We start from the raw sequence: 23,305 nt of genomic DNA, 5'->3' as shown, positions 1-23,305 counted from the left end.
ACGTTACTCAAACACGTTACATAAACACGTTACCCAAACATGTTACTCAAACACATTACACAAACACGTAACACAAACACGTCACAAACACGTAACACAAACACGTCACAAACACGTTACTCAAACACGTTACATAAACACGTTACCCAAACATGTTACTCAAACACGTTACACAAACACGTTACCCAAACACATTACACAAACACGTAACACAAACACGTCACAAACACGTTACACAAACACGTTACCCAAACACATTACACAAACACGTTACACAAACACGTCACAAACACGTTACTCAAACACGTTACATAAACACGTTACCCAAACACGTTACTCAAACACGTTAGCCAAACACGTTACACAAACACCGTCAACGAGCTTCTGTTTCAGCCTCAATGCCCCCGCCCCTACAACACCCTATCACCGAACCCTGCCCCCTCACTGCCCCATCACTGATCCCGATACATTAACTACATTAACAGGGAGAATAAATAACTACATTTATGAACAAATATTATACGAATACATTAAGCAAACATCAAAATTGACAAATTCCTGTACGGTTGTGATGGAGGAAACAGTAAACTGATACAACAAATAAAAACTGCTTCAGCGCTGCTGTTTTCCTGCTTTCTGCTCAGATATTTCTGATTCTAAAGGTCGTTTCATTAATGAGGCCGAAGAGTGACGCCTCACCGAAGCCTCCGCTGTCAACAGCTGGAAGAAAGGAACTGTGTAGAGATGGCTGCACAACCGCAAGACGAAAATAGCAAACGCAGCTCTATTTTGGGCCTGTTTGCAGGAAGTAAGCCTGCCTGTGGAGGATACAGTAAGCAGAGAGAGAAACACAGGCACAAATGTTTGCTTTGCCACAAAGTGGAACCTCTGACTGAGTTTCCGGTGCATAAATACTGTTCGTGTGTTTTACACCTCGGAATAAATCTGGTTTCACAAGAGCTGTTGTTGCACCTGCTCAGATGTTCAGGGCTTTTCTTTTTCTTAAAATGACATTTTTAAAGGAACGAACATCCTTTGTTTCACTTTGTCAGTTCAAAGAAACACAAAAACATTCGCAGTGTCGACTCAACAAACATTATTATTATCGAAACATGCGTGTTGATAATACTGAGCTAGATTTGGCTGAATGAGCCAGAATCCAGCCAGCTTTTGAAACTTGCAGCTCAGGTCTACGTTCACCGAGAAACATCATTCAAAATGTACATGATTCATAAAAGATCAACTCATAACTGAGGAAAGGGACATCTTCATATCTTTTATGGGTTGGACACAATTGGAGGTTTTGCTTTTAGGGAAAAAAAAAGATTAAAATCTGAAATCTGGCCCAAAGAATTATTCTGAAAATTTTTCCATGTACATCCACAAATTACACATAAAAACGAAGGAATTTCAGTCGGCTTTAAACAAGCCTCAGGTAAAATGAGCTGTGACTTGCAGGTTTGGAGCTACGCTGGTCCAAGTGTAAGAAAGTTTTCTTTGTCTCCCATTAACCCCCATTTAAAAAAAAACCTGCATTTTCACACCAAAGATTAGCTCCCATTTGTTTTAAACTAAAAAATATTTACATTCTGTTCACATTAGAGTGAATCAATGACATCTCAAACCCTTCCGGCGCTCAGGATTCATACATTTTAATTTTAATTAATTGTTTGGGGGTTCTTTAAGCCCCACTCAGCTCGGAGCGTGTCAGGTACACAGCAGCAGCATTCAGATGTTTTCTCATGTCTTATCCAGCAGGCGGAATAGCGGACGCAACACCAGCTGGACAGCCAGACTTCCCCCCACCGGCCACATTTCCCAGCTTGTACAGTGGTCCTGAGACGTTCCCAGAACAGCTGAAATCCCTTTCAAACTCTTTGTAAAACTGCATTTCGCTGTTGTTTATCAAGTACGGAGGTCACTTTCTCTCTTTAATTATCTGTAAAAAGATTTCCGTTTCCTCCTCCATCTGTACACACCGCGCCATCTTTACTTCAACTGGTCACGTGACCCCTACGTCACACAGGCTGTCGTGACGTTGGGGCTAGAAATGAAAGAACACAACTGGGATAACTAACTGGAAGGGGTTGGTACCAGAGAGCAGCATGAGAAGCTGCTGATTGGACGACGGCACCTGCGTATATTTGTTTTGTTTCTGTAAATTGTCGGATTCTTAAACGATCTCTGTCATTTGGAAGTCGTACGTTGTACAAACTCCAGCCATGTTGTAGTCATGGTTTGAACTTCAGGGCCACCGTAGTGGATTCATTTTCAGTGAATCTAAGAATCGAAGAGCTAGAGCGGGGGTCTTCAGTTCGGTTCTACGTGGTCTGCAATCCAGCAGGTTTTCCGTGTTTTCCTGCTGGATTGCAGATTGTTGGAGCAGGGATACATGAAAAACCGGCTGCATGTGGACCTGGTAGGAGCAAAGTGGACCAGGACACAGGCTGGTAGACTGTATGGAGGCTGCTTGGTGGAGGTCTTTGTTCTCACGGAGCTTTCTAGAAGACCGTGTTTCCGCGTGATCATGAGATCTCTTCTCTGGTTTTAAACTTTCTGACTCATTTTCTCCTTTTTCCTCAAATTCCAGATATTGTTGTGCTCACGGACCTGTTGCCACGGCAACAGTCGTCCACCCCCTCCCGCGCTCTCCGCATCCCGAGGACAATGCTCCACTTTGACGGCGGGGCGCTCCGCCGCCCCCGCTCTGGGCTGGGTCGGCCTGGGCTGAATCGCGGCTTTGAACCACCCACTGGATTCCGGCTCCGAGGCCGAGCTGCTTCTCAGCTGCTGGGTCAGTGTTTATATTTAGCTTGGCAGCAGGTTCGCTTCAAATATCGTGCTTTTCCCATGGTCCTTCCCCACCCCGCGGGTCCGCCCGCTCGCTGCAGACCCTCAGGTACGGAAAGAACAGATTTTATGGATTTGTGTTTTACAATGGAGGGATAATAAGCTGCTTTGTTCCTCCCAGGAAAACCGCCAGACGAGCTGAACCCGAACCGTTTGTTCTGAATCCTGCTGGAAATGTTTCTAATTCGTCTGAAAGTCAGAGAGGAGCGAGGAGGACATGGTGGAGGACAGCAGCGTCGCCCCGCAGCGTCGCCCCCGCAGCGTCGCCCCAGCAGCGTCGCCCCCGCAGCGTCGCCCCCGCAGCGTCGCCCCCGCAGCGTCGCCCCCGAAGCGTCGCCCCAGCAGCGTCGCCCCCGAAGCGTCGCCCCAGCAGCGTCGCCCCCGCAGCGTCGCCCCCGCAGCGTCGCCCCCGAAGCGTCGCCCCAGCAGCGTCGCCCCCGAAGCGTCGCCCCAGCAGCGTCGCCCCCGCAGCGTCGCCCCAGCAGCGTCGCCCCAGCAGCGTCGCCCTTGCAGCGTCGCCCCAGCAGCGTCGCCCCAGCAGCGTCGCCCCCGCAGCGTCGCCCCAGCAGCGTCGCCCTTGCAGCGTCGCCCCCGAAGCGTCGCCCCAGCAGCGTCGCCCCCGCAGCGTCTCCACAGCAGCGTCGCCCCAGCAGCGTCGCCCCAGCAGCGTCGCCACAGCAGCGTCGCCCCTGCAGCGTCGCCCCTGCAGTGTCGCCCCTGCAGTGTCGCCTCTGCAGTGTCGCCACAGCAGTGTCGCCCCAGCAGTGTCGCCCCTGCAGTGTCGCCACAGCAGCGTCGCCCCTGCAGTGTCGCCCCTGCAGTGTCGCCTCTGCAGTGTCGCCCCAGCAGCGTCGCCACAGCAGCGTCGCCCCAGCAGCGTCGCCCCAGCAGCGTCGCCCCAGCAGTGTCGCCTCTGCAGTGTCGCCTCTGCAGTGTCGCCCCAGCAGCGTCGCCCCAGCAGCGTCGCCCCAGCAGCGTCGCCCCCGCAGCGTCGCCCCCGCAGCGTCGCCCCCGCAGCGTCGCCCCAGCAGCGTCGCCCCCGCAGCGTCGCCCCTGCAGCGTTTCCACAGCAGCGTCGCCCCTGCAGTGTCGCCCCAGCAGCGTCGCCCCGCAGCGTCGCGTCGCCCCAGCAGCGTCGCCCCAGCAGCGTCGCCCCGCAGCGTCGCCCCAGCAGCGTCGCCACAGCGTCGCCCCGCAGCGTCGCCCCGCAGCGTCGCCCCGCAGCGTCGCCCCTGCAGTGTCGCCCCGCAGCGTCGCCCCGCAGCGTCGCCCCGCAGCGTCGCCCCTGCAGCGTCGCCCCTGCAGCGTCGCCCCGCAGCGTCGCCCCGCAGCGTCGCCCCGCAACTTTATGTCTACATGTTTGTTGTTTTCACACTAAAAAAACAAACTCATTCCTGCTCAGATTGGAGGGTGTTTTAGGTCTAGAGTGTTAATCAGGATGTTAAAATAGTATCTGTAAAATCCATAGATTGGACGGCATTGAGCCTCCGTCACGTCACCCGTAGGTTTCTGAAGAGCTGAATTGAAGCTCGGTGGGCGGTTCCCACCATCGCCATCTTGGTAGGGGCATGCGCGTCGTCTCGCCCGGAAAATACAAATATGGGCAAAGAGGTGGAGCTGAGAGGGGGGCTGTGAGCGTCATTGTGGATGATTGACATCGAGCGAACTCTGAGCTTTCTGTAGCTAAGAGCTAACTGAGCTAACCCAGAGATAACAGGAGCTAACCAGCTAACGGAGGTAAGCAGGCTAAAGCTAAGTCACGTTCTTAACCGGCTAAAAACCGCGGTTGTTCTACGTTCTTCTGACTTGAAGCCGAAGATCGGTACCTGTCAATCAAAAGGACACGCCCCTAAATATGTCGAACTTTGAGATTAAATTACTTTTAAACGGGCGAGTTAGAAAAAAATTCACTCCCCCCACAGTTGTCATGAAGGTAAACCTGACCTATTAAACCTAAAATGGATTTTTGAACCAGGCTGTAAACATGTTTATTTCTGCTGTGAAGTTGGTCTTTTTAACATGGGAGTCTATGGGGATTTGCTCTGTTTTGCAGCCCCTAGTGGATGAAGGGAGAACTGCAGTTTTATGCACTTCTTCATGGGCTTCACTTTTTACCTCCGAAGTAAAAACGGTAAAAACCACAAACAGAATCGAGTCGAATGAGGCAGGTAAGCAGCTAAAAGCTGAAAGAGTCGATAACGGCCAGTTCTACCTTCACTTCCGACAGTTTACATTAAATAACAGCTTTCATCTTCCATTTCCTGCAGGTTGTAAGAGCGAAGTGTTTTACTTTCAGCTTAACTTTTTGACCGGATCAGTTTTCCTGCTGATTACTTTTCTCTCCGTCCAAACATGAACCTTCTGGTCTGTTTGCTTCGACGGCATCGGTTCATTTCTACCATTTTCTGAAAGTTAGACGCGCAGAATAAACACAGATTTCGTTGTTTTCCAGCTTCTGAATATAAATTTTAATATATTTCATTGATACCTTGATTAAATAAAAGCATGCACGTAGATTTTTGAGATATCTCAGAAATATCCAGTGAAAGTATGATTTTTCTGTCTAAATGGAAGTGTGTTAAAAGAATGCGTAGTTGTGTACGTAGTGGAGACATTTACCGCTGGCGGGGACGTAGGTGAAGCGCTGGTACTGGCTTCTTTTCCTCTTGCCGTTGCAGACGTAGAAGTTTACGTGGACGGGAGTGGACAGTCTTTGGTTTCTGTACGGAGGGATTTCGACTAGAAGTGAATTCTGCAAGATAGAAAAACAAACACATTTATTTTATTTTGAACAGACAAAAAGTGTTTTGCACACGTTACAGACACGTAACTCGCAGTCTCCTTGGTTACGTATGTTATTTGGAGCTTAGCCATGTGTCGTGTGACGCAGAAAACAGAGCAATACCACTTGATATCACCGGGGGGAGTGTTTTTATTTTCCATTTAATAAATGTGAATAATATTTTAGTAATCTGTAGTTCCATTATTTTATCATTTAGAAAAAATAATAATAGTTATAACTATAAAAATAATTAACTCATCAGTGAAATTTATAATAGTTGTTAAAGCATTTTTTAGTATTAATGTTTTTTAGTTTTAGTTGTATTCCATGTAGCGTTTGTGATAAAGATAAATCATTTTAAATTAAGGGTTGACAGATAAATAACTTAAACATGGGAGTCTAGAGGGATTCACTCTGTTTTGGAGCCCCTAGTGGATGAGGGGGGAACTGCAGGTTTTGGCTCTCCTGCATGACTTAAGCGCCGGAGGTTGCTGCTGGTCAGGACGGCTCAGATGTCTCAACCCGATGATTTCTCTGAAACAAATGGAAGTACGACGCGGAGCATTTTTAGCTCCCAACGTGGAAACGTGACGATCGTCCATCTTAGTTTCTGGGAGCAACCTGAGTCCAGCTGTAAATAACCATCCCTGCTCCTCCAGAGCATGCAGGGGACAGAGGCGGTACCAGGAGGTACCAGGAGGTACCAGGAGGTACCAGGAGCTGGCGGTACCAGGAGCTGGTGGTACCAGGAGCTGGCGGTACCAGGAGGTACCAGGAGGTACCAGGAGGTACCAGGAGGTACCAGGAGCTGGTGGTACCAGGAGGTACCAGGAGGTACCAGGAGGTACCAGGAGCTGGCGGTACCAGGAGCTGGTGGTACCAGGAGGTACCAGGAGCTGGTGGTACCAGGAGGTACCAGGAGGTACCAGGAGCTGGTGGTACCAGGAGGTACCAGGAGCTGGCGGTACCAGGAGGTACCAGGAGCTGGCGGTACCAGGAGGTACCGGGAGGTACCAGGAGCTGGTGGTACCAGGAGGTACCAGGAGCTGGTGGTACCAGGAGGTACCAGGAGCTGGCGGTACCAGGAGGTACCAGGAGCTGGTGGTACCAGGAGGTACCAGGAGGTACCAGGAGATGGCGGTACCAGGAGGTACCAGGAGGTACCAGGAGCTGGCGGTACCAGGAGGTACCAGGAGCTGGTGGTACCAGGAGGTACCAGGAGCTGGCGGTACCAGGAGGTACCAGGAGCTGGCGGTACCAGGAGGTACTAGGAGGTACCAGGAGGTACCAGGAGCTGGCGGTACCAGAAGGTACCAGGAGCTGGCGGTACCAGAAGGTACCAGGAGCTGGCGGTACCAGGAGGTACCAGGAGCTGGAGGTCTGGAGCGGGTGTGGAGACTAAATCTGGCCACGGTGTTTGAACTGGGAGCGATCCAGCCGACTGGGCCGACTGGGCCGAGTGGGCCGAGTGGGGGAGGGAGGCAGACAGATGTGTCCCAGCAGTTGCTGTGAAACTGGGAGCAGGTGCACATCCAGACACCCTCTAATCCCCCGGTCTGTCTCCCAGACTCCCACCACGTCTGTCGGGTTCAGCTCCAGCTCCCACAGGCTGAACGCCGACACCGTTCCCACACGGTTCGGACGGACAGGTCCGCTCGCCTCGGTCCAGGAAACCCGACGCCGGCGGCGAGACGGACTGAAGCAGAAAGGCAGTTGGTTTCATTCGCCGCTAAACGCCACCTCGGCGGCTACCGGAAGGAAAACGTTGTGGAAGCGTCGCTCCTGCTGCTGCTTTGATCTTCGTACTTTTCACAAACAACCAGATTCAACTTGATTTGTTTACTTTGTCACAAACAGATTTATTTACCTAAAACAGGTGAGTTCTGACACCTGTTGTCTCAGATTCGCAACACACCGCTGCTGATGTTTCTTCATTTATTTATGTTTTTGAATAAACCGATTCTTGTCTTTTTTCTTTTATTTACTCTTCTTATTATTTCCTTTATTGATTGTTATCAATTCATTTCATATTAATTGTACTTTATGTGACTTTTTCCTGTATTTATTCAGTTGTTATGTAACTAATTGCATTCAGGTGATAAGGGGTTAAAGTCCTGCTTCTGCGTCTTCTCATCAGGTGAAGAAATCTGCCAAAAATGTAATTTGGTTTATAATCAAAGCAGAAACCAAACAGCTGTTTTATTCATGCTTCCTGAATCCAGACTTGTGTCTTACGCAACACTTACATGCTTGGAGGCGTCTCTCTCCACCTTGGCCTCGGTCTCCCAGAGGTGGTGACCATCTAGAAGAGAAGAAGATCAGAAATCAGTCGGATGATAATCATCTGAGAACAGCCGAGAGAATCGCCAGCGTCACGACGTCTGAGCTGCATCCTGAAAGCCGTCCCGTCATTCCAAAGGGATGAGCAACGTCTTGGCTGGACGAGACGAAGCTGGACTTCCCCGACGTGCTCCAGCAGCTGGCTGGCTCGCCAACGTGCAACGGCTGGAAACTCGACTCAGTTTCAGACAGACTATGTCTCATGTTCCCGTTGGAATCTCTGTTATTCCCAAATGATCATTTTTTCCTTATTGTTGTCACAATAAGGAGGTTTTCCCAGCAGGCAGAGACACATGAGGCGTCATACGAGTCAGAAACACCGGCTGCTGTCAGCCTGGTTTACACATCTAAGAACCCTACAAGACGTGTCCTTCTTCTTCTATCTCTTCTTTCCAGTGAAGGTTGGAGTCCTCCAGCGCTGCTCCTTGTCACAGATTCTTTTCAGAACTTTAATGGACAGAAGGTCTCGGATCGGCCGTGGTGTTGGAGGGGATCCAGTTTGGTGGACGCAGGACTGAGTTCTTCTTTATGCAGACGATGTGAATCTGTTCACCTTACGCCGTGAGCGCCAATTCACTGCCAAATCAGAGCCCACGGTCCTCAGTCAGAAAGTGTCCTCTCCGGGTCGGGAATGAGGTCCGGCTCCAAGTGGGGGAGTTCGTGTACGTCTGGTAGAGGAGGGAGGGAAGGATGGAGCGTAAGATCGGCAGGCGGACCGCCGCGGCGTCTGCTGGTCACGGTGAAGGAGGAGCCAAAGAACGAAGCTCTTTATCTGTCGGTGGATCGAGGTTCCTGCCCTCGCCTGTGGTCACCAGCTGTGGGCGGCGACCATGGGGCCTGCCTCCCTGGCGAGGTGGTACCTTCCACCAGGAGGCGTTCAGGAGGAACTGCAGCTACGTTTTCATTTTCCCTCCATCTGAAATATCACAATAAAAACCTGAAAAAACTCTAAAATATCAGAGTTTCTTTTTTATAATAGTTTTTCAGATGAGTCCAAATAGAAATATGAAGCAAAGGTGTGATGGAAGCTCCGTTACACGTCAGCAGACGTGGCGTTGGGGGTCACATGACCAACTCAAGTGCAGATGGCGAGGTGTGTGTGGACAAAGGAGGACAAGAGAAAGGCAAACCATCTCTGTAGCTAACAACGTTGAAGGAATGAGAACGAGAGATGACGGAGGAGGGCTTGCAGAAACTGTGGAGAATCCTCCACAGCAAGAGGAAAGCCCTGAAGCCACCTGGATACCTGCCATCGGCCGGGATTCTGGTGAAACTTCATCTGCAGACACCTTTCACTGGAAACGCAGGTAAACCACAAACACTCCTGGTCGGAATTTTACAAATATTTCTTTTATTTAGCAAAAAAACAAACTAATGGAAACGCAGCTGGCCTGGGAACGTCTCGGGATTCTCCCGGACCAGCAGAAGAAGAAGTCTGGAGTCTGGCTTCCTGCAAAGCAGCGCTTTTCTCGACTGGAAACCAGTGCATGGACTCAGTATGATTCCAGTGAACCCAGTTCATGCAGGTTAAAGCTCCATCATATGTGAAGAGGATCCAGAAACACGCCGTCTTCTCTGCAGCTCCAGGCTAAACATGCGCTGATTCAGTCTTTATGAATGAAGGGAGGTAAATCCTAGTAAAACCAAAGCGCTACGTGACACCAGCTTAAGCTGCATCTGGTGCACATGCATGCTGCAGACGTGCACGTGCACACAAGCCTTCCCACAAGCGCTTTCACGAATCACATCTAAGATAGAAGACAAAGGTGGTGTCAGACAGGAAGCGGCTGCTGGGATTCTCTTCGCGGCGACGCACAGCAGGTTCACCAGATGGAGACACGGAGTTTCGTTTAAACCAAACGAAACAAACCCACATTTCATTCTCAGTAGAAAATAACGTGCCATGATGGAACTGAGACGTTTTATCATCTCATGGAGCTGATTGTCTGAAGCATCTGTAGAAAGTTGGAACAGCGAAAGCTGGAAAACTAACAGCTTTTAACAACTAATCAGGTGACCTGGCAGGAACACGGCGGCTATAAGGAGCATTTCAGAGAAGCAGAAGCTGCGTTTCCATCACACCTAAAATACACAAAAAAACACCTTCATTTCGACAAAAGTCTCAGATATCGCTAAAAAGTTTTTATGCTCTCATGAGGAGGTTTTTCTGTCGTTTCGATACAGAAATATCGTAAAAGTGTAATGGAAACACTTTTTCCACATCTACGTGTCCCCAGACGTGACGCTGCCACGGGGGGGGGGGGGTCATGTGACCAGTTCATTTCCAGTAAAGATGTCGCGCTGCGGAACAAACAACAGCAAATTCCATCCATCTATCTTCTGCCGCTTATCCGGGGTCGGGTCGCGGGGGCAGCAGCCTAAGCAGGGAAGCCCAGACTTCCCTCTCCCCAGCCACATTTGCCAACTCACACATTTGCCAGGGGATCCCGAGGCGTTCCCAGGCCAGCCGAGAGATATAATCCCTCCAGCGTGTCCTGGGTCTTCCCCGGGGTCTCCTCCCAGAGGGACGTGCCTGGAACACCTCACCAGGGAGGTCCAGGAGGCATCCTGACCAGATGCCCGAGCCACCTCAACTGGTTCCTCTCGATGTGGAGGAGCAGCGGATTTCAGAGTTTTAGAAAAGATAAAGAGGGAAAAAGCTTAAAAAAAAGTCAGATCAAATTCTTTGCAGCCAGTAGAAAAAAAATAATAATAATAACACCACACGGTCACCTTGCATAATCTGCAAGTCTCACAAAATGAATAATAAAATAAACTGAGGCTAAATGGCTAAACACTGCTCAGTGGGAACACCTGCAAACCGCCGGGGAACGTTTACCACTTTGTTGCTTCATTTAAATCACAGAGGACACTGAAGACATCATGAAAAGATAAATAATAGAGAAGATGTGACAGTTGCTGTGGCTTGTTTTCTACTTTCCCTCATCCTTTCTCTCTATCATCTCTTCTTTTCCAGTCCAGCAGTTATAAACTGAAATAACAGACTTATTAAATAAATAATAAAATATACAATAAAGCTTTAGGAACCGAGGGGAGCCTCATTATCCACAGGCTCCTCACGGAAGAGTAAATGTGTTCAGAAGCCAGACCATCATTCTGCTGGACAGGACAAGTAAAAAAATAAATAAATAAATAAATAAATGAAATAATAATAATAATAATAATAATAATAAAAACAGATCAATGTGACTAACACTTGCTAAACAGAGTTGATGCAACCCAGTGATAAACACGTTTCTGGCCCAAACAAAGTCTCATGGTGGCCCTGCAGGCGCAACCTTCTGCAGAGCATCGAGCTGTTTTCTCTGCTGCAGGGAAACCTTCAGAGCTGATGTCAACACGCAGGAGATCAGCTCTCCTTTCAGACCCCCCCATCTGACTCATTCACACAGCATTTTTCATCCCTACAGACAATAAAACCTAGAAAAAAATCTTTCCTGCGTCCGTCCACCTTTCGCCAGGAAACTTCTGCGGAGCGTTAGAAAAGCTGAATGTGTGGGATGCCTTTGTTTGTAAAGTGCACCACAGAACTGATAACCGCAGAATGTTCCAGAGCTACAGAGCAACATCTGCTCTCGCCTGCAAGCAGCCAATGAAAAGCCTCGGCTGCAGCTCCTCTCCCATCCAATCCGCTCCCGGCCCACTGCGCTGGTCTGCAGCCAGCATCACCAGTCGCCATATAAACCCATATAAACCCAGTGGCAGCGCCCAGCCGCGGAGCAGTCACACGATTCCAAGCAAAGCCATTACTTTCCCAGGACAGACAAAACACAGAGCTGTCAGTGACACACGGCTGCTGACGGATCAAACAATGGACAATTCACTTATTTGTCAAGTTGTGTTTATAGATGGAGTCAAACAGCTCCTTGTGCTCCCTAATTGGAGCTGGGTGGAGTAAAACTTTGGTGCCCAGAGTGAAACAGCAGGATGGCATGGGCCCAAGCCCTCATAACGTACAGTAAATATAAACACATGCTCGGCCCGGGCGGCGCTCTGAAAGGGCTGCCTTGTCCTCCGACTGATGACTGAAACCGCTTCCGCCCTGAAACCACGAGGACTTCGGGGATGGTTTAACCTTTTCATGACAGGACTCCTCCTGCTGCATTTACAGACGGGAGCTGGATGTCTGCAGCGACGCTAACGTGTAGCATAGCAACATTAGCTAAAGACTCGACCGGCATCCAAAGGAAACAGTTCAAACCTCGGAGACCATGACAACGTCTCTGTCCACGCAGAGCTGCTGGTCATCAAGACTTCAAATGGAAGCAGATACTGCTGGTTACAGAGACGTCTGTCAGAAACTAGACGTCTGTCTCGTCACGGTGGGACAGAAACTAGACGTCTGTCTCGTCACGGTGGGACAGAAACGAGACGTCTGTCTCGTCACCGTGGGACAGAAACTAGACGCCTGTCTCGTCACGGTGGGACAGAAACTAGACGTCTGTCTCGTCACCGTGGGACAGAAACGAGACGTATGTCTCGTCACGGTGGGACAGAAACTAGACGTATGTCTCGTCACGGTGGGACAGAAACGAGACGTCTGTCTCGTCACCGTGGGACAGAAACGAGACGTCTGTCTCGTCACCGTGGGACAGGAACTAGACGTCTGTCTCGTCACCGTGGGACAGAAACTAGACGTCTGTCTCGTCACCGTGGGACCGAAACTAGACGTCTGTCTCGTCACCGTGGGACCGAAACTAGACGTCTGTCTCGTCACCGTGGGACAGGAACTAGACGCCTGTCTCGTCACCGTGGGACAGAAACTAGACGCCTGTCTCGTCACCGTGGGACAGAAACTAGACGCCTGTCTCGTCACCGTGGGACAGAAACTAGACGCCTGTCTCGTCACCGTGGGACAGGAACTAGACGCCTGTCTCGTCACCGTGGGACAGGAACTAGACGCCTGTCTCGTCACCGTGGGACAGAAACTAGACGCCTGTCTCGTCACCGTGGGACAGAAACTAGACGCCTGTCTCGTCACCGTGGGACAGAAACTAGACGCCTGTCTCGTCACCGTGGGACAGAAACTAGACGTCTGTCTCGTCACCGTGGGACAGGAACTAGACGTCTGTCTCGTCACCGTGGGACAGGAACTAGACGTCTGTCTCGTCACCGTGGGACAGAAACGAGACGCCTGTCTCGTCACCGTGGGACAGAAACGAGACGCCTGTCTCGTCACCGTGGGACAGGAACTAAACGCCTGTCTCGTCACCGTGGGACAGAAACTAGACGCCTGTCTCGTCACCGTGGGACAGAAACTAGACGCCTGTCTCGTCACCGTGGGACAGGAACGAGACGCCTGTCTCGTCACCGTGGGACAGGAACGAGACGCCTGTCTCGTCAACGTGGGACAGAAACTAGACGCCTGTCTCGTCACCGTGGGACAGGAACTAGACGCCTGTCTCGTCACCGTGGGACAGAAACTAGACGCCTGTCTCGTCACCGTGGGACAGAAACTAGACGCCTGTCTCGTCACCGTGGGACAGAAACTAGACGCCTGTCTCGTCACCGTGGGACAGAAACTAGACGCCTGTCTCGTCAACGTGGGACAGAAACTAGACGCCTGTCTCGTCACCGTGGGACAGAAACGAGACGCCTGTCTCGTCACCGTGGGACAGAAACTAGACGCCTGTCTCGTCACCGTGGGACAGAAACGAGACGCCTGTCTCGTCAACGTGGGACAGAAACTAGACGCCTGTCTCGTCACCGTGGGACAGAAACGAGACGCCTGTCTCGTCACCGTGGGACAGAAACTAGACGCCTGTCTCGTCACCGTGGGACAGAAACTAGACGCCTGTCTCGTCACCGTGGGAAAGAAACTAGACGCCTGTCTCGTCACCGTGGGACAGAAACTAGACGCCTGTCTCGTCACCGTGGGACAGAAACTAGACGCCTGTCTCGTCACCGTGGGACAGAAACTAGACGCCTGTCTCCTCACCGTGGGACAGAAACTAGACGCCTGTCTCCTCACCGTGGGACAGAAACTAGACGCCTGTCTCGTCACCGTGGGACAGAAACGAGACGCCTGTCTCGTCACCGTGGGACAGAAACTAGACGCCTGTCTCGTCACCGTGGGACAGAAACTAGACGCCTGTCTCGTCACCGTGGGACAGAAACGAGACGCCTGTCTCGTCACCGTGGGACAGAAACTAGACGTCTGTCTCGTCACCGTGGGACAGGAACTAGACGCCTGTCTCGTCACCGTGGGACAGAAACTAGACGTCTGTCTCGTCACCGTGGGACAGAAACTAGACGTCTGTCTCGTCACCGTGGCACAGAAACTAGACGCCTGTCTCGTCACCGTGGGACAGAAACTAGACGCCTGTCTCGTCACCGTGGGACAGAAACTAGACGCCTGTCTCGTCACCGTGGGACAGAAACTAGACGCCTGTCTCGTCACCGTGGGACAGAAACTAGACGCCTGTCTCGTCACCGTGGGACAGAAACTAGACGCCTGTCTCGTCACCGTGGGACAGAAACTAGACGCCTGTCTCGTCACCGTGGGACAGAAACTAGACGCCTGTCTCGTCACCGTGGGACAGAAACGAGACGCCTGTCTCGTCACCGTGGGACAGAAACGAGACGCCTGTCTCGTCACCGTGGGACAGGAACTAAACGCCTGTCTCGTCACCGTGGGACAGAAACTAGACGTCTGTCTCGTCACCGTGGGACAGAAACTAGACGCCTGTCTCGTCACCGTGGGACAGAAACTAGACGCCTGTCTCGTCACCGTGGGACAGGAACGAGACGCCTGTCTCGTCACCGTGGGACAGAAACTAGACGCCTGTCTCGTCACCGTGGGACAGAAACTAGACGCCTGTCTCGTCACCGTGGGACAGAAACGAGACGCCTGTCTCGTCACCGTGGGACAGAAACTAGACGCCTGTCTCGTCACCGTGGGACAGAAACTAGACGCCTGTCTCGTCACCGTGGGACAGAAACGAGACGCCTGTCTCGTCACCGTGGGACAGAAACTAGACGCCTGTCTCGTCACCGTGGGACAGAAACTAGACGCCTGTCTCGTCACCGTGGGACAGAAACGAGACGCCTGTCTCGTCACCGTGGGACAGAAACTAGACGCCTGTCTCGTCACCGTGGGACAGAAACTAGACGCCTGTCTCGTCACCGTGGGACAGAAACTAGACGCCTGTCTCGTCACCGTGGGACAGAAACGAGACGCCTGTCTCGTCACCGTGGGACAGGAACGAGACGCCTGTCTCGTCACCGTGGGACAGAAACTAGACGCCTGTCTCGTCACCGTGGGACAGAAACTAGACGCCTGTCTCGTCACCGTGGGACAGAAACTAGACGCCTGTCTCGTCACCGTGGGACAGAAACTAGACGCCTGTCTCGTCACCGTGGGACAGGAACTAGACGCCTGTCTCGTCACCGTGGGACAGAAACTAGACGTCTGTCTCGTCACCGTGGGACAGAAACTAGACGTCTGTCTCGTCACCGTGGGACAGAAACTAGACGCCTGTCTCGTCACCGTGGGACAGAAACTAGACGTCTGTCTCGTCACCGTGGGACAGGAACTAGACGCCTGTCTCGTCACCGTGGGACAGAAACTAGACGTCTGTCTCGTCACCGTGGGACAGAAACGAGACGCCTGTCTCGTCACCGTGGGACAGAAACTAGACGCCTGTCTCGTCACCGTGGGACAGAAACTAGACGCCTGTCTCGTCACCGTGGGACAGAAACTAGACGCCTGTCTCGTCACCGTGGGACAGAAACTAGACGCCTGTCTCGTCACCGTGGGACAGAAACTAGACGCCTGTCTCGTCACCGTGGGACAGAAACTAGACGCCTGTCTCGTCACCGTGGGACAGAAACGAGACGTCTGTCTCGTCACCGTGGGACAGAAACTAGACGCCTGTCTCGTCACCGTGGGACAGGAACTAGACGCCTGTCTCGTCACCGTGGGACAGAAACTAGACGTCTGTCTCGTCACCGTGGGACAGAAACTAGACGCCTGTCTCGTCACCGTGGGACAGAAACTAGACGTCTGTCTCGTCACCGTGGGACAGGAACTAGACGCCTGTCTCGTCACCGTGGGACAGAAACTAGACGTCTGTCTCGTCACCGTGGGACAGAAACTAGACGTCTGTCTCGTCACCGTGGGACAGAAACTAGACGCCTGTCTCGTCACCGTGGGACAGAAACTAGACGCCTGTCTCGTCACCGTGGGACAGAAACTAGACGCCTGTCTCGTCACCGTGGGACAGAAACGAGACGCCTGTCTCGTCACCGTGGGACAGAAACTAGACGCCTGTCTCGTCACCGTGGGACAGAAACTAGACGCCTGTCTCGTCACCGTGGGACAGAAACTAGACGCCTGTCTCGTCACCGTGGGACAGAAACTAGACGCCTGTCTCGTCACCGTGGGACAGAAACGAGACGCCTGTCTCGTCACCGTGGGACAGAAACTAGACGCCTGTCTCGTCACCGTGGGACAGAAACTAGATGTCTGTCTCGTCACCGTGGGACAGAAACGAGACGCCTGTCTCGTCACCGTGGGACAGAAACTAGACGCCTGTCTCGTCACCGTGGGACAGAAACTAGACGCCTGTCTCGTCACCGTGGGACAGAAACTAGATGTCTGTCTCATCACCGTGGGACAGAAACGAGACGCCTGTCTCGTCACCGTGGGACAGAAACTAGATGTCTGTCTCGTCACCGTGGGACAGAAACGAGACGCCTGTCTCGTCACCGTGGGACAGAAACTAGACGTCTGTCTCGTCACCGTGGGACAGAAACTAGACGCCTGTCTCGTCACCGTGGGACAGAAACTAGATGTCTGTCTCGTCACCGTGGGACAGAAACGAGACGCCTGTCTCGTCACCGTGGGACAGAAACTAGACGCCTGTCTCGTCACCGTGGGACAGAAACGAGACGCCTGTCTCGTCACCGTGGGACAGAAACGAGACGCCTGTCTCGTCACCGTGGGACAGAAACGAGACGAAGCGAGGTGTATAAGTATTTCCTAGGACTACCTCCCCAGATCCTAATCTTATTTCTAATCTATTCTAATCTATTTTACGAATTCCTTGAACTGTTTTAGTCATTGCGCGATGAATTGAGCAGATAATATCTTGTCTTTTTAACGTAATGTGATTTTCTTTTCGGACATAATCATTTACATTGTCGTTGTTACAGGTGACTGTACTCTGACACAGCAACACATCTTTATTTTGAAGTACTTTGTGTGAAAACATCTGTAATGATCTTTCTTTTGAGACCAAGATTGTACATAGAGCTCATAGAGTTCCGTTCAGACAGAAGGCAGGAAAAATGAGCCACATCAAGACGAGGAAGGCGACGCCGACATCCGTCGCTCACAGCGACAGCGGCGCCCAACGTTTCACGTCTGTTCATAAAGAAAAACTCTCAAGCTCCCCAAAAGGAGACTGTTTTTCTGAGTCATAAACTGGAATTAATGAAAACATAATCCCTGATGTTTATGTGGCTGTAATTGATTTGTTTATGAAAACAGCCGTTGTTCTCTGAAGCGTTGGAGGCAGCCAAACCACCGGGCTGCTACAAGTGGAAATCATTGTTCTATGGATGTAATGAAACCGAGGCCTGCTGACCACCAAAGAAAAGCAAACGTCTCTCCAAACAAACGCTAACGGCGCCCGCGCTGCATTACCGTCACACTGCTCAGCTCTCAGCCGTTTAAAGTCAGATGTTCTGACCAAACTTCCAGATGCAATCCAGCATCTCCAAGTCCACTTTTCAGATGTTTTACAGGCCAAGAACAGTTCAAACAAATTCCTGAGGTCACATGTGGAAAGCTCCATCTTTATCTCCAACTAATCAACTAAAACAAGGACAGGTGAAGGGGTAGTTCAGCGAAAACACAGCTATTTCCACCAGTGGACTTTGATGGATCAGGGAAATTCACAGCGAGACGGGCAGCTTTTCAGAGCAGAAGGCCACATGTGAAAGTGTTTCTCTCAGTCGGGTTTTTCCTCTGCAAAGGATTTCCTTCCCTTAGAGTCGCTATCAGATATGAGGAGGAGAGGCAGAAAACCACAACAGTCATTAAAAGCAACGTATAAACCAATAAGTAAGTAGAGATTTGGTTAAAAAAAAAAGACAAAAAAAACAAAAAAAAACATATCTAATTAAAACTGCACAAATAATTTACTCTCATTGCCCCAAAAACAAGAATAATTATGAAAACAAGCCCAAATGAAAATGAAAGATTTATGGTTTTTCTATACATGTCGTTGTTTTTAATTTCTAAATCTTCGGCTACTTTAATATTCTACATGTTTTGTTTTGTTTTTTTTTAATAAGAAAATTTATTTTCTTATTAATGTTCATTTATACATATAATTTCCTGGGAATGGAAATGTCTCTAGAGGCCATCTGAGCTGTCTTTTTCAGAATAAACCATAATAAAGTGAAACAGTTTAATGTTCGAATGGACACATTAGCGGAACTGCAAGCAGAATAAGATTATTACTAACATGGCACCAAGTAAGCTGTATACAACCTCATAAACCAAACGCCTTTACTAGAAGAAAACTTGTACTTTCCTTTTTTAAAGTCACATCAAAGTGTAAACATATTTACCGAGAACCTGTTTCTAACTCGGCTGTGCATGTGTAGCAAAGACCTGCGTGTTCAGGGTGATTTGAATTTCCATTACTTCCCACTTGGCATCATCTAAGTCTTGCAATAAGTTTGTTTAGTAGAGTGGAAAATATTTTCCCTAACGATTAACTAATGGCAAACCCAAATGTTTCTGGACTGAGCAGAAGTCAAGAACTTTGTGGAGCTGAGACATGATGGGTAAAGGTCTCTCTGTTGGCAACACGCTCAGTGTGAAGTCTTTGCCGTGTGATGGTTCAGATCGACGAGTGTCGGTTGGATGATGAAGGTGTGAAAACTGAGAATAATCCTAACTCTGGAGAAGTAGCTGCCAAAGTGAAATTTGTCTTTCCATGCTGGTTCTCCAAAACACTTTCATTTGACTTTATTTTGGGCCTTTTCCTAGATTAACCAAAGCTAGGGAAAGGCCCTGATGGAAAGGGAAGGGTGTCCAAATGGCATACTCGACAATGAGGTTAAAGTAGGATGGGCGATTCCATCAGAGGCCAATAATGTGACAAATAATTTGCTTGTGGTCAGTAATGAGAAGGGTTACTTAAGATATAGAGGCAAAGATAATCAGACAGCAGCTGTACTGACTGCAGAACAAAGCTCAACCCCTCCAACCTGGCAGAAAGACGTATTTCCCCCACCTTTACATGAGTAAAACACTTTTTATTTAGTTTAAAATGAAAAACAGCAGATTTCTCCTGAAGTGATCTCTTATCTGTACTACCCAAGATTTAAGGTGTGCAGCAAAGTTGGAGAAGGCAGCAAAATGAAACACTGCCCAACTTTTACAGACTGGGTAAACACTGCAAAAGAAAATGGTCAAGGAAACACCTACATTCAGAAAAAATAACCCAAAGATCGCTAAAATGTTTTTACACTCTCATGACATGGATTTTCATACATGCCATTTACCTAAAGTCCAATGAAACACTGATATTTACACGCCACCAGATGTAACATAGGGGGTCATGTGACGAGTTGATTTCAAGTAAAGATGACGCGGTGTGTATGGACTGAGGAGGAGGCGGACAACCTTTATCCTTTATAGCAAAACCAGAAAACACTCGCAACATGGTGTAAGCTAATATTGCACACTATCAACATGATGTAGGCTAATACTGCACACTAGCAACATGATGTAGGCTAATACTGCACACTAGCAACATGGTGTGGGCTAATACTGACCACTAGCAACATGGTGTAAGCTAATACCAAACACTAGCAACATGATGTAGGGTAACACCGACAACTAGAAACATGGTATAGGCCAATACCGCACAATAGCAACATGGTGTAGGGTAATACCGACCACTAGGAACATGGTGTAGGCTAATACCACACGCTAGCAACATGGTGTAGGGTAATACCGACCACTAGAAACATGGTGTAGGCTAATACTGCACACTAGCAACATGGTGTAGGCTAATACCACACGCTAGCAACATGGTGTAGGCTAATACCAAACATTAGCAACATGGTGTGGGCTAATACCGCACACTAGCAACATGGTGTAGGCTAATACCCCACGCTAGCAACATGGTGTATGCTAATACTGCACACTAGCAACATGGTGTGGGCTAATACTGACCACTAGCAACATGGTGTAAGCTAATACCAAACACTAGCAACATGATGTAGGGTAACACCGACAACTAGAAACATGGTATAGGCTAATACCGCACAATAGCAACATGGTGTAGGGTAATACCGACCACTAGCAACATGGTGTAGGCTAATACCACACGCTAGCAACATGGTGTAGGGTAATACCGACCACTAGAAACATGGTGTAGGCTAATACTGCACACTAGCAACATGGTGTAGGCTAATACCCCACGCTAGCAACATGGTGTAGGCTAATACTGCACACTAGCAACATGGTGTGGGCTAATACTGACCACTAGCAACATGGTGTAAGCTAATACCAAACACTAGCAACATGATGTAGGGTAACACCGACAACTAGAAACATGGTATAGGCTAATACCGCACAATAGCAACATGGTGTAGGGTAATACCGACCACTAGCAACATGGTGTAGGCTAATACCACACGCTAGCAACATGGTGTAGGGTAATACCGACCACTAGAAACATGGTGTAGGCTAATACTGCACACTAGCAACATGGTGTAGGCTAATACCACACGCTAGCAACATGGTGTAGGCTAATACCAAACATTAGCAACATGGTGTGGGCTAATACCGCACACTAGCAACATGGTGTAGGCTAATACCCCACGCTAGCAACATGGTGTATGCTAATACTGACCACTTGCAACATGGTGGAGGCTAATACCGCCCACTAGCAACATGTTGTAGGCTAATACTGCACACTAGTAACATGGTGTAGGCTAATACCACACACTAGCAACATGGTGTAGGCTTATACCGCACACTAGCAACATGGTGTGGGCTAACACCACACACTAGCAACATGGTGTAAGTTAATAATGAACTTGCAACATGATGTAGGCTAATACCACACACTAGCAACATGATGTAGGCTAATACGGAACACTGAAAACACATTGTTAACAAATGCAGTGAAGAGCTGAATTATTCTAAAAATAGTCTATCATTGTTTTTGTGTATACCAAACCAACCACTTTATCAATAATTTTAAGTTGTTAAAACTAATTAAACATATATATCACGCGTAAACTATTTCAGTAATATTTATAACACATGATAGGGGCACCATTTTTTTATTATTGTCTGACCAATCAGAGTAGACTGGAACTTTACAGGATGAAAGTCTTAAAGAGACAGGATCTAACGTTTGTTGTTTTTACATGAATAAATACAAACTTCTTCCAGCAGACCCACACAAACACAATAATAATTTTAATTAATAAAAATGGGAATAAGGGGTGTTCTTATCCTATAAAACTGACAGGGTACTAGTTTTGGTGGAAGATGGAAGTACAAACAAATTCCATGTCATACTATGTTTTACGACAAAATTAATAAAAAGAAACTTTAAAAATCATTTAATGACCTTTAAAACTATTTTAAAAAAAAGCAACAGATTGTGGAAATTGGTTGTTTTCCAAATGAAAACAGTTCTAGCTGTTAGCGAACTTTGGGCCCAATCCGTCTCCTTGGTCATTAATCCAGTAAAACAGGTGAATGAAGGTCAACGAGACCCTAATTTCCCAAATGGACAGAGTGAGTTATCAGAGTTGACATTTCCTGAGCAGCAAGGTGAGACAGAGTTCGGATCAGATTACAAACCGGCCGCTAACCTGTCACGAGCGATTGGCTGGAACAGGCGAAGCGATGCTATCGCAGTTATTACAACTGATGCAGGAAACGGCGAGGGTAAAGCAAAGCTGACATGTGTTTACTGTTTCACATCTCGTGTTTAGGTGCAGGTGACGGCGTTCACGTGTGTCTCAACTAGAAACAGGGATTTCCTTCAGCTTGAGTCAATTTGTAGCAAAACAAAAACACACAAAAAAGGGAATATGTAACTAAAATATCCTTTCCTGTCTTTCAAACACAAGCGCAGGATGTGTGCATTTGCATCTGTCAGCGATGCGTTACCATGGCAACAAACCCCAACTCTTTGGCTTTATGGGTTTGGTTCATGTGCATGAAGTATGCAAACCTAGTATGATGCACTTTCCTTTATTTTTCTGCTTCTGTATGTGAACATGTGAATGAGCTCACCCCGACAGCAAAGCCGTCTCTACTGTGTCTGTTTTCTATCTGTTAATAGAGAGAGCAGCTGTGAAGAAGATCTGTAGGGAAGCCACAGCTCCTTTAGTTAATGAACTGAGAGGTGGTGGCACAGAGGCAGCTTGGATAGAGAGGTGGAAGGATGGAGGAAAGATGGGGGGGGCAGTGTTGTGGAAGCCTGGCTTGAGGGTGTTTCCATGGTAGGATTGCCCAGGAATCTAAAACTGGTGCCAGATGCGGGGAAACCCTCATCAAAAAAAGGGAGCACACCCATCAGGACCAGCCCAGAGCGGCGCAAGGTCCTAAAGACGGTCGGATTCATGACGGAGCATGTGTGACTGACGGGTGCATAAGATACGAGTCTGAACCAGGAGAGAAACTTGTAAACCATTAAATAAAGAAAGAAATAGCTGAACGAGACGTAGCTGGAGAGTTTGGGGTATAAGACGAGCATGTTGTGTCATTAAAAAAGTTAAAACCAACACTGATAATTTACAAATTCACATTTTAATGCCAATATCAGCTGATATTATCACACATCACTAATTTTTAAGGCTGCTCACCTCCGTCTGGTAAATCATCGTCAACATTTTATTATAAACACAAAGGTGGAAAATGTGTCGGTTCTCACAATGAGACTCAACCTGCTGTGCATGTTTATTTTTGTCCAGAGAAAAGCTCTCTGTTGGCCTCAGGTCTGCATGTTTACTCTGGAGGCTTCAGACTTAAACAAAGAGTTTGTGAAGAGGGCCAAAGGTCGACGTCCCAGCGCAATAAACAACCTCACGTCTGTGTTGTGGCGAGCTGGGGGCACTTCACAGATGGAACAATGAAAAGGCTTCTCTCTTCTTCTGAATGAGTCACGGCTCTGATAGCATCACATGTTTACGCCGCCCAGCCACCAGATGCGCCTGCCGCTGCTCTGCTAGCGCTGATCCGCTAGCGCTGCTCTGCTAGCGCTGATCCGCTAGCGCTGCTCTGCTAGCGCTGATCCGCTAGTGCTGCTCTGCTAGCGCTGA

At 49.1% G+C, this 23,305-nt stretch overlaps 1 protein-coding gene across 1 annotated transcript in view; it reads right to left on the bottom strand.

The window, feature by feature from the left end:
- Window positions 1-23,305, bottom strand: part of nfatc1 (nuclear factor of activated T cells 1) — a 58,206-nt gene that overhangs the window by 15,302 nt on the left and 19,599 nt on the right. The window contains exons 7-8 of the mRNA XM_079259179.1: window positions 7,879-7,934; window positions 5,470-5,602 (exon numbers count right to left, since the gene is read on the bottom strand). Coding sequence (XP_079115305.1) covers window positions 5,470-5,602; window positions 7,879-7,934 — 189 coding nt within the window. The remainder of the gene's footprint in view (window positions 1-5,469; window positions 5,603-7,878; window positions 7,935-23,305) is intronic.

Source organism: Telmatherina bonti, assembly GCF_933228915.1.
Source record: "Telmatherina bonti genome assembly, chromosome: 19".
Taxonomy (NCBI): domain Eukaryota; kingdom Metazoa; phylum Chordata; class Actinopteri; order Atheriniformes; family Telmatherinidae; genus Telmatherina; species Telmatherina bonti.
The sequence above is the reverse complement of the archived record's forward strand: the minus strand, read 5'-3'. Positions and strand labels throughout refer to the sequence as shown.